Here is a 12154-nt window from a genome sequence, read left to right as displayed (position 1 = left end):
TATACTAAAAAGCATACATCATTACAACAGAAATGTAATTTAGAACATAATACAATGAACTTTGCAACACAATTCTACATTTTGAAAACAGTTAAACGTACTGAACTGTGGGAAAGTACATTTCTTTGTTTCGCACAATATTCATTAGTACTTTGTTGGGAAGCCTTTTGCTGCAATTACATACCTCCCAATATTGGTGGCCAGTGGGTCGGGACCTTTGGCGTGCCAAAAGCGTGCCCAAGTCAGAAAAGGTATGGAGCCTAGGGATAAGCCTCATGTCACTCATAAGTTTCATATCACTCCCGTTTCCGGCACTGTGGGGGCATGCCCAGCACTCTCAGAGATGCTGAGCTGCCCCCAGGCTCTTTTTGCACTGAGTATAAATGCTGTGCGCATGCACACATTGTCTATTCACCCACTGCTCTGCATAATTTGTGCTCCCACCAACTGCCCCGCGCTCCACACTGCGGGACACTGATGTATTTACTGCTATTTAAAGTGCCATTGATCACACAAATTTGTTGCACACCTTTTGCTGTCATACTGTATATCCCCACAGCAGAACCAAATGTTTCAAAGTAGTGTGCACTAAGGTAGCAAATCTCCAATTCTTCTGCGGACATATTCCATTCCTTCACTACCAAATATGGATATTCTGGTTTCGTCACTCCAGATGACACTGTTCCATTGTTCTTCTGATTCACTAATTTGCTTTTAAGCCCATTCTAATCTTTTCTGTCTTTGTTTGAGATATAAAAGTGACTTCTTACTTGGAATGCTGGCATTTAAAATGAAATATTGAAGTCTGCGTCGAACAGTCCTGGCACTGATGTTTACACCACATTCACGTAAATTATTTTGAATTGCCTCAGACGATTTTTTTCTCTCTCTCAAGCACAGCTTTTTCATTATCAGCATTGTGTTGTGGATCTTTTCTTACCTTTACCAGTTTGGTTTTGAATGGACTGAGGGCCTAATATAGTCGCCACCCAGGGGGAGAGAAAATTCGCCCCGTGCAAGTGTGCGAAAGCATCTGTACGCTGGGCGAAAATTCCTCTCAGTCAGTGGACAGCTGCAAAACCGTTCCCATTCTGTGCAGCTGTGCGTAGCTCAATACTTACTCCCTCCAGTGCAAAGAAATCAGGCTGATCAGGGCCGGAGCTGATGTCACACACCCGCCCTGAAAACGCTTAGGAACACCTGCGTTTTTCCAGATACGCCCAGAAAATGGACAGTTGCCACCTACAAACGTCCTCTTCCTGTCAATAACCTTGCGAACGCCCGTGCGATCAAAATTTTTGCACCATCCTGTCGGTTTGGCGACGCACCTGCGCATTATGGTGCATACGCATGCGCAGTAGTTCGATAATCGCCCGCTGTGCGAAAACACACAGCAGCGATCAGATCTGATTTTGGTCATTAGTCTGTTGATACTTATTCCACAGTTTCGAAGTTCCTCCTTTAGTTATGTTGCCATCTACTTTACTTATAATTTTGTTGTAAGTAACCTTCTTCATGTGAAATAATTATTTTGTATGTCCTTTCTAGGTGACCAGTCAGCTCTTTTTACTTTGCTTGTCATCCTAAATAAGTTACACAGCTTACTGCAGGAAATGACAGTAAAAAAAAAAAAAAAAAAAATCATAAAAATCAGTGACCAACTTAGTGATAATCAAACAACTAAACAAATTGTTTTAACGTCAATTCTGGTAGCAACAAATGTGAGCTTACTCATGCTAGCACCTTATTAGATCCATTTTGTGGCATCGCAACACCTGATTGGCTCTCAGAACAAACACTCCTATTGGTCAGTTTTGAGTTGAAGAAATCCACTCTCTTTACATAACAAAGTCTCCTTACCTTTATTTGGCTATAACTTTTTACGTAATAAAGATAATTCATTGCAGTGAACTGCATTATATTGTGTATAAAATTATCTTTCCAGTGTACATACCTTCATATGATCATTAAAAATAATGCATTTATATGAAATGAAACCCTAAAAACAGACATTTTCCAAAAGGTAGCCACAATTTTCGCCACTACTGTATATCTCTAGGGGGTGTTTCACACCCCTATCCCCTTGTGTCCATAGGCTCCTATTATAAAATAACTTCCCACCCCCATTGGTCTTATATTCTAATAGTACCCCCCAGTTACCCTTAGTAGTAAAAAAAAGTTCCCACTGCTGCAGCTGGTCTCTGTACACTCGAAGATCAGCTAAATTGTTCAGGGAGAAGAACGAAGTTGGCTGGAAGTTAGTGCAAAGAGTCTGCGTTACCAAACGCACAGCTGCAGTCACAGTGGCCACAGTCAGGAGAAACTGCACCTGCCATAGGGCTGTTGCAAGGGTCGATGGTGCTAGTGACGGTCCATTGATGGTGGCATGTACAGAATCACTGGCGGTATTACAGCGTGCAGAGATGCAGAAAGTAGGCGTCTCAGACCTTGCACATTGAGAAGCAGGCTACTACACCAGGGGAAGGCGGATACTAGCATTAACATATTATCGCAACCTCAACTCCAGCCACAGATACAAGAGAGTACACAGCAGCATCCACTTCTGAATTAGGCCCAGAGAGAGATATACATATAGATATGAAGATCACCTCATACAAGTACATTGACAGGAATCATTTTCAAAGACAGCTTGTGTACAGTATGTGGAAGGGGTGTACTATGACTGTCCGGCTTTCAGGATCCCAGCGCCCAGCAAATGCCGGCAGCGGGGCGAGCGCAAAAGAGCCCCTTGCAGGATCGCTACGCACGCCACGCTATTTATTCTCCCTCTAGGGTTGTCGTGGACACATCAAGAGGGAGAATAGTTGTCTGTATCCCGGCGCCGGTATGCTGAGCGCCGGGATCCCGACAGCCGGTATATCGAATGCCACCCATGTGGAAGACTTATGCAACCTAAAACATGGGGAAAAAGTAAGGTACATACCTGTAGTTGCTCATGTTCCTTTAGAAGGCGATCATATTCTCTTGTAAGACCTTCACTCTGCTTCTTCAGAGCAATGACTTCTGCTTGGGATTTGGAAAGTGCTGGAATATAAGCAACAGCAATCAAAGTTTAAAGTACAATAAAATAAAGGTCTTGCAAACTCTGCCCAGACAAAATATAACCTTCCCCATACTATGGGCCTAATTCAGATCTGATTGCAGCAGCAAATTTGTTAGCAAATGGGCAAAACCACGTGCACTGCAGGGGGGGCAGATATAACATGTGCAGAGAGAGTTAGATGCGGGTGGGGTGTGTTCAAACTGAAATCTAAATTGCAGTGTAAAAATAAAGCAGCCAGTATTTACCCTGCACAGAAACATTATAACCCACCCAAATCTAACTCTCTCTGCACATGTTATATCTGCCTCCCCTGCAGTGCACATGGTTTTGCCCATTAGTTAACAAATTTGCTGCTGCGATCAGATCTGAATTAGGCCCTATATCCTTAACACCAATGTTCCTCGCAGTCAAACCCAAGTCAGAGAAAGGGATACTGTAGGAAGAGCATGCAAGCAATTATGTTACTACCCCACAAGAGACAATTTCTCTATTTTACAAGCTGGTCTTCCCTTTGTTGGACATTGTGCATATATACTGTACAAGGAGAAAACTCAACTAGTTTCTAGATCCTTCTCCAGATATCTTAAAACACATTTAATAACAGAATGAAAATGGTACAAATAGTGCAATAATTTAATTAAAAAAGGAAATTAATACCTAAATGAGAAAGTAAGCAATTAATATGGTACACATTATAGGCAAGCACCAGAGGATATTTAACAGCAGCAATAGATTGCGTACTAGCAGCAATGGTAATTCGTTGAAAGATAATAGGTTGTTGCAATGTTTTAGGACACTTCCCAGGTGAATCCAAAACAGTGAGGTCCCCCCCTCCAAGGATTAATTGTCCAGAGAAAATGTGAAAAAAATCACAGTGAGTGGGCAATCGCAAATTAACAATTGACAGTTCGCTGTCACACTACTTGTGGATAATACTCCAATATGTGTGCAGTGATGTAGCAGTCCATAACCACTAAAATCACTGCAAGAATCGTGCCCCAGAAAGCCATGCAAGGAGTGGAACTTATTCCTCCTCACCCCAGCACTATTTGACTTATCTCTGTAAGTGACACATGATCCGCTGGGGCTGGGAAGTAACATCCCTGGGGTGGGGATAGGAGGCAATGCTCCATTAAAATAATTTGACTCAAGGGTTGAGGGAACAGTGAAAACAAGGGTATTGGGGGTTAAGTCAATGGTCTATATTGCCAACAGGGGGGAGTAGTAGGAGGTTTACAGTGGGGAACTATGGAAATGATGGAGTACGAGACACCCTCAGGCATATTTTTTTCCAAAAATATTTCAATTTTTTTTATTTATTTACCTTCATTAAATTAATTAAAAAAAAAAAAAAAAAAAAATCGACAATTTTTTCAGGTCACATCAGTTAAAAAGCATATTGTCAGTTAAGTAGCATTTCAAATATGGCGATAACTCATCACAGGCTTTCTCCTGTCTACATAGTCAATGTATATCAATCATATTTATTGCGGATTGTGACGTGCGGTGGGGTGAGGCAGAGCCTTTCCTGTCATACTTACGTTTGTACCAGAGTTTTGACTATATAAAGTATATGAAAAATACAAAGAACATGTTTGAAATATCTTCTTTGCATTATTCGAATCATTTTTATAGACAAAACTCTGGAGTAAAAAGTCTATGGCAGGTGAGGCAGTGCCTCACCTGTGTATCTTTCCGCACATCTCTGATCAAAACTCACCAAATTTCCAGGAGTTTATACTGCTGCACCTGTGTATAATGCCCACATGTACCCTTTGGCTCATATTTTGTGTGTAAATCTGGCTCTGGTGCTAGCTAGTGCCTATTTAGCCTTTTAGCTCACCGCATGTCCATTTGTGTATGCACAAAGCAAATCATGCATTACTAGGTAAACATTTATAAATAAGAGGGTGCTTGGTAACATTTACAAAACATAAGTGAGGTAGTGGACAAGGTTAGGAAAAGTTGAGGACCACTTTAAAAGTTTCATTGTTGATCATTAAGGATGTATGATTGAAATTTTAAAGATCACTTATGAGATTTGAACATGCCAAGTAAAATGAATCTCTCATTATTAGGACATAAATTAAGTAAATATTTATATATTAAATATATTTTTTTATCATACTTTACATAATAAAACTGGATTTAAAAATAAAAAAAGTATGTTACGGATTGTGTCACTCATTTCAAGGTTAACTTAAAAACCTTGCATAATACAGTACATTCTGACAGACTCTTTAGCTTGTGTACCAGACTTTTAACCTTAACTTTTTTCTATTCATATATTGATGCACACTCCATGTCCTTAAAAACATGATATTGATTGTAACCATGGTTGGGATAAAACTAGGTTAAAATAAAAATAAAAAAATTAGTTCTTGTTTAACCACTTTTTTTTTTTTTTTTTGCTTTAATGTTTTAATGAAAATATACTGCTATATATTAGAAACCTTGATCAACCATTTTAATGCTATCTAACATTAATAATCCAGAGTAATTAGGCTTTTTTATTTATTTTACATCTTTCAATAAAACCATTTTTTTTCCAGAACGTTCCAAAATGCGTCGGCGCCAGCACTTCTTGGGACACAGAAGGCAGTCCGCCTACCAAGACAGTACTTAAGATCTGGGAGCTTTGTGTAGGCTAAGTCCGGACTACTCTGCATCTAATCGTGACCTGCAGCTCCCCTACGAACCTTCCGGTGGGACTCATTCATGTACATTTTCTACTTTGTATTGTCCTATACATCCCCTTGTCGGGACGATATTCACATGCTGTTACCTTGTCCATACAGTTTTGTTACATATGGTATTTTATGACATGCATTTTATTTGTTTATATACAACTATTAATTAAAATTCCTTTTTTTATTTTACTGTGCATACCTCCTTCTGTTAGCAACTGGGTAGCGCCATTCTTTTTACCAATAGACCACATTTGCTTGACAAGTCTTGACTTATTTGCAGTCATATTTATTAGTCCTCATACACATGGTTGTTATTTTGAAGTGGTTAATGCATATTCTTAAAGCCAATTTCATATTGATAGTCAAAAAAATAATGGAAGCGAATAGACCTGTACACAAACATACACTGTTATAGGTGTGTTAGCTCTCAATGTTATTTGCAGTGTTCTATAGCATTATTGCTGAATGGAGTACTTGGGAAATGTATAATATACACGCTGAAGGAAACTTTGATATGAGCAATGAATGCTGTGAAAAAAGGTGAACAAATTACAAGATTTGTTTAATACATTTAACTGGTGCGGTTTACCAATGCCCATGAGATCACGGTGCTTTGATAATGCAATATTTGAAGGACCATTAATCCAGAAAAGAAATCCTAAACTACAAAGAGTAAGTGGATCCACATATTACAAATGACATATTTCTCACTACAAAACTACGAAAAACACAATGTAAAATGTCATTCAATGTTTTAGTTATAAACTCTTTGTTCACAACATGCAATATGAGCCAAAAGTAACTACTGCCTTGTTTTACAAGACAGCGTACATACTGCCTCTGTTTGGACTAAAAACACCAGTATCTCTAATCAAGACGACATGATATCTAGAAGTCTACAAAACAAAAGCACTCCACATTGTTCCAATGTTTTGGCTATATACTCACACCTCATCTAATATCTTTCAAAGGAAAGACTTTTAGCTGAAATAAAACAGTATGATTTCGTCAGTGTATCACAATAAATGTATTGCGTACTAATTATATAAAAGAACAATTTGATTATTTGTCTATTAATTTTCAAATGAGAAGATTAAAAGGCCAATAATAAAACTAAAATAATAAGGCTTAATGTTTGTACATAATATAGTTACAACCAACAGCTAAATACTCTTTTAAAGTGACGGACAGCAGTCTCAGCAGGGTGTGGAGCGGCAGAAAGAGGGGGCGGAGCTGTGGGACGCGACCATGCCAGGGAAAGCCCAGCCGACTGTGAGCACAACTCATACAATCACGCCAGTTAACTGGATGATGAACGCTTACAAGGACTTCCGGTTTCCCCTTAAACCTGGCAGCTCTCTGTGGATAAGGAATGTCGCCAGAGTGTGAACATGCGCAGAAGTCATGTGGGATATTTCAATTACTCACTACCAGACTATCTCTGTATGGTAATAGATTGGCGCTTGAGTAGCCAGTCCATCCTTGGCTTGCAGCAGGAGAATACGGCATAGCCAGTAAAGTAGGAACAGATAACAGCTGCATGGAGCAGGGAAAAAATGAACCAATACTTGCCTACCTATAAACAGGAAAAGACACCACTATATACCATCAAAGGGTTTTATCAACTACTTAAACCTACTGTATCTAGAATGGATTTATACCTATTGTATTGGCTGCCATAGAGTACTGTAGGATAACCTCACTTGAAGCAACGTGATATTTTTCTTTCAGAATAATGTGATCAAGTGTTACAAAAAAATAAGAAAAAATAAAAGATGAGAATCAGACACATGTCAAGACAGGCAAATGGTTACCTGAAATAAAATAATTACTGATGCCAGATAAATGCTATATTTTCTTGTTCCCTGAAATTCTATGTACTGTACGAACAATGTCACAGATGAGACATTGCAATAATGTATTTGTTGCCAAAACTAATTTGCTATTCGAGGTGAGGTATCCATTCAGTCTATTGCCAAAATATTCCCAGAATGAAGCATCACATATTACTAGTAACAGAGATTCAGGCAATGCAAATAATTATGTGTCTCATTTCATTGCAGGTTCAAAAGAGGTAACCTGGGCACTTAAATAACATTAAATGGGCATTCTAAATAGCCTTCTAATCATACAAACAATATCTATCTATTTTTATTAATACTCATGTGGTGACAGATCTTTTTGTAAGCATACATAAAAATAATAATAAAATGCATGGCAATATCTGGTTCTGCTGCGGGATGTTCTGTTCTTAAATAATATCAACATCTCATAAAAGAAGAGTAAAAGCATAAATAAAATGGTAAATAAATTGCAAACTCGTAGTCTTGCATAAAGGGACAGAAGTTCATTAACATGGGAAACACCAGGATAGGGAGCTAACCCATGTCTTCCTCGTAATACATTGTAGTGCATGAACAGAAAATTCCCTAAGAAGTAGCTTTAGATTAATTTCACCTGGAATACAAGAATCTCCTGGGTTCCATGATGCAAACCTGTGCTGTCAAACTGATTAACAAAAGTGATATAAAAATAAAAGTTCTTGATCAAATAAAATAAAAAAAAATAAAAACACACATAGTGGTTTGATCATAATCCAAGCAACAATTTGAACTTTACCACTAAATCAAGCTCCATAACTTTCATTGATTTTGTCTCCTTAAACACTAAAAAAGGTAATAATTCTTTATATGGGTGATTGCAGTTTGTGGAAATGTTTTTATTTATAAAATGTTGTACAGGTCTCTTGATAAACCTCTTAGTGTACAGTTGCCTCCTGTAATTAGTAAATGTGTATGGACCCACTCATGTAATATTTGCCCTGGACGCCAAAATATATAAAGTTGCCTTGAAAAAGCTTGAAAACTGTAAAAAAAACAAAAACAAAATAAAAAATAAAAAAAGAGCGGACTATGAAGGACATACACCCCAAACTGATGGATCTAAAAAGTATGGAAGAGAATTTCAAGGACAGGAAACTGAGCTCCTTTCAACGGGTTAATGGGAAAAACCACAGCAGGTTTTCTAATATAGTATGTTGTTGGCTTTCTTTTTAGAAAGTCTACTCTAAGAGAAATACAACACATTTACAAGCGCAAATGATTAACATATTAGCCAGAAGCAAAATTACTATAGTTCTCAATGTATGAAAGCTTTTGAAATAAAATGGATTGGTTTTCTCTCCCTGATGTTGCTCATGGTCTGCCTTGGCTCCCTGCTCCCTCATCCACTGCTGAGTCCCATCCTTTCCTGGTGGTACCATTTGTGAACTCAACCGATTCTTTCACCTGCACTGTCCTCCGTGACGCCACTAATTGGGAGCATTCCCTTCCCTCCATGGCTCTCTCCCCTTCATTCCGGCTATGGTGTCAGCAAGGGATTACGTAGATCAGCCATCTGATGGACTCCTCTGAAGTCATGAGTTTTGCATCCATTTAAGTCAAATGGGATCTACCAGATAGGGAAGTATGGAAAAATCTCTAGCTAAGCATTTCCTATCGAGTCTGGCCCCTGAGACGCAATCTTACGCCTTTCGAAACCATGTGCCTATGATCCTCCACAACCCATCTTCCATTTATAAATTGCTTATTGACAACCTTTTCTGAACTCGGCTAACATTTACAAGTGACTGAGAGGCAGATTTAAAGGCATTAGTTGAGGCAGATGACTGGCCAGAAATGTATTAAGCAAAACGCTCACTATAAAGTTATAACCGGCTGGTACAGATGCCCAGGGCTCTTGGCATAAATGTATCCGGGGGTCCCCAACACCTCCTGGAAGTGCAATACAACCCTCATCACACCGTTACATACAGTATATAGTGGGGCTGCACTGCCTGTGCCCATTTTGGAATAAGGTGACAGAAACTGCCAGCATTGGGGGTCATTCCGAGTTGATCGCTAGCTGCCGTTGTTCGCAGAGCAGCGATCAGGCTAAAAATCAGCATTTCTGCGCATGCACCGCAATGCGCACGCACAATGTAGGGGTACAAAGTCCTTTGTGGTTTTGCACAGGTTCTAGCGACATTTTCATTCGCACTGGCGGCCACAAGAATATTTACAGGAGAGGGGCGTTTCTGGGTGTCAACTGACTGTTTTCAGGGCGTGCTTAGAAAAATGCAGGTGTGCCAGGGAAAACGCAGGCATGGCTGGGCGATCGCTGGGTGGGTGACGTCAAAAGCCAACCCTCCACCGTTATAATCAACGCACACGAAGAGTAAGTTCAGGGCTGGTCTTGTTTTGCACAAAATGTTTTTGCAGGCGCTCAGCTGCACAGGCGTTCGCACTTCTGCAAAGCAAAAATACACTCCCCAGTGGGAGGTGACAATGCGTTTGCACTGCTGCTAAAAACTGCTGGCGAGCGATCAACTCGGAATGACCACCCTTATCCTATAAGAAGATCTAACATCTTGCCCTTGTTTGTGGCTATGTAACCTTTTACATAGACCCCATGCGATCTATAAGAAATCCCTGCATTGACACATTCTTAGTGGTTAAGTGATGTATGCGACTTGATCAATATATGTCCATGGACAACCTCATCCTGCCATTGAAGAGTGAGCACCAAGATTTTACAATCATTTGGTCCCCATGGCTCCTATTTAAGCAGTTGCTCGCATTTAGGGGGCGGTAAGGGAGTTGTCCATCAGTGTTCACCTACTGTGGGCTTCCGACTACCTATAGCTGTTAGGTACATACTCCTCTGCAAATGTGTTTCCTCCCCTTTTCCCCCTTCCTATCCATCCACTCCCTGTCTGTCTTTGTCCGATGGCGTTTGTTCTACGTGCTGTTTGGTTGAAAACTAAGAAGACCTCTCATTACATAAATTTCTTTAACTCATACATACTGTATATGTATAATCAATATATGTATAATCAATAATATGGCCTAAGTACAGATTATTTTTCTACATCGTTCCCATACTTGTCTAAGCATTTGTTCAATAGTACACCAAGGAATCTATCCTGGTACAAAATAAATCAGTGACAAGCGCCTGAAGCCAGGACATGATGGCTTGCTGAACTTCACCACTGGTGAAGAATCGCCTTCCACACAGGTGCTTCTTCAGTGGTCTAAAGAGATGGAAATCAGTCGATGCAAAGTCAGGGCTGTAGGGGGGGGGATGGTCCAGTACCTCCTAAAAGTAGCACTATAAAAACCCATGCGTGCGGTTGGCTGAGTGCGGCCTGGTGTTACAGTGCAGCAATACGACACCTGCTCGCAGCAAACCAGGTTGTTTTTGACTAATTGCTCTCGGCAACTAGCTCATTGGGTCACAATAGCGGCCAGCATTCACAGTTTCTCCCTTGGTGAGGAAATCAACAAGAAGCACGACCTTGTGGTCCCAAAACACGTTTACCATGACCTTCTTGCGGATGTTGTTTTGAATATCAGTGAAGGTGGGGACAATGAGTATTTCCATGTCATGGGCACTTATTTCATCTCTGGTGTCACATGATGCACCCACGATTCATCGCCTGTAACAATACGCTGCGGGAACTGCACTTCCTCCTCATGGTGCCACGTCAAGTGCCTGAGAGACAATCTCATCCTATTGGTTTTGTGAACTTCTGTGAAATGCTTCGGTAACCAGAGTAAACACATTTTTCTGTACCCCAGTTGCTCATAAACGATATTGTGCACAGTACCCAGTGAGATGTTCAGTTCGGCAGCAATATTACTAACTCAAAAGCATCTGTCCTCCTGAATCAGATCTTCAATGTGGCACAGATTGTAAGTTTGCGAGCAGGGCCTTCCTACCTCTATGACGGTCTGTTATTACCCAGTCTTGCTTTTTCCCTGTTATTTGCAACTGTATTGTTTTATGTTATCACTGTTTACAATTGAAAAGCGCAACGGCATTTGCTGCGCTATATAAGACACTGTTAAGCACATACAGCGGACACGTCAGAGACCTGAGGTTTAGCGAGTTGTCATAGACATCAGACAGCAAGTAAAAGATCTTCGGCAGGATGTAATGGAGTCTGAGATCGCCGGAGGTGCGGGATGCCGGACAATCTCGGACATTTTTTTAAAGGGGCAAACACTTACAAGTCAAAACTGTGCCTGCTAAGTGATTGCCCCTTTAAAAAAAACGCCAGAGACTGGCCGGCATCCAGCACCTCCGGCAATCTCGGACTCCATTACATCCCACCGAAGATCTTTTACTTGTTGTGTGATGTCTATGACAACTCACAGACCCTCAGGTGTGCTTCTTCAGAAGTCATTCATGATGCCAAAGACCACAGCGACATCAATGCAGCTAGAACTGCAATATACTGGATAATGATAGTAACACCTGTAAGCCCACCTCTAACGCGTTTTAGCCCCTAGGCGGAGCCTTTCTCAAATAGTAGGGGAATGCAAGATTATTAAATATTCGTTCAATTAAACTAAATATT

General features: G+C 40.3%; 1 protein-coding gene across 4 annotated transcripts in view; it reads right to left on the bottom strand.

The window, feature by feature from the left end:
• BCAP29 (B cell receptor associated protein 29) overlaps nucleotides 1–12154 on the bottom strand; it is a 234664-nt gene that overhangs the window by 18271 nt on the left and 204239 nt on the right. For all 4 annotated transcript variants that reach the window (XM_063927066.1, XM_063927068.1, XM_063927067.1 and 1 more), the window contains one exon: nucleotides 2945–3045. In XM_063927066.1, coding sequence (XP_063783136.1) covers nucleotides 2945–3045 — 101 coding nt within the window. The remainder of the gene's footprint in view (nucleotides 1–2944; nucleotides 3046–12154) is intronic.

Source organism: Pseudophryne corroboree, chromosome 6, assembly GCF_028390025.1.
Source record: "Pseudophryne corroboree isolate aPseCor3 chromosome 6, aPseCor3.hap2, whole genome shotgun sequence".
NCBI lineage: Eukaryota > Metazoa > Chordata > Amphibia > Anura > Myobatrachidae > Pseudophryne > Pseudophryne corroboree.
The sequence above is the reverse complement of the archived record's forward strand: the minus strand, read 5'-3'. Positions and strand labels throughout refer to the sequence as shown.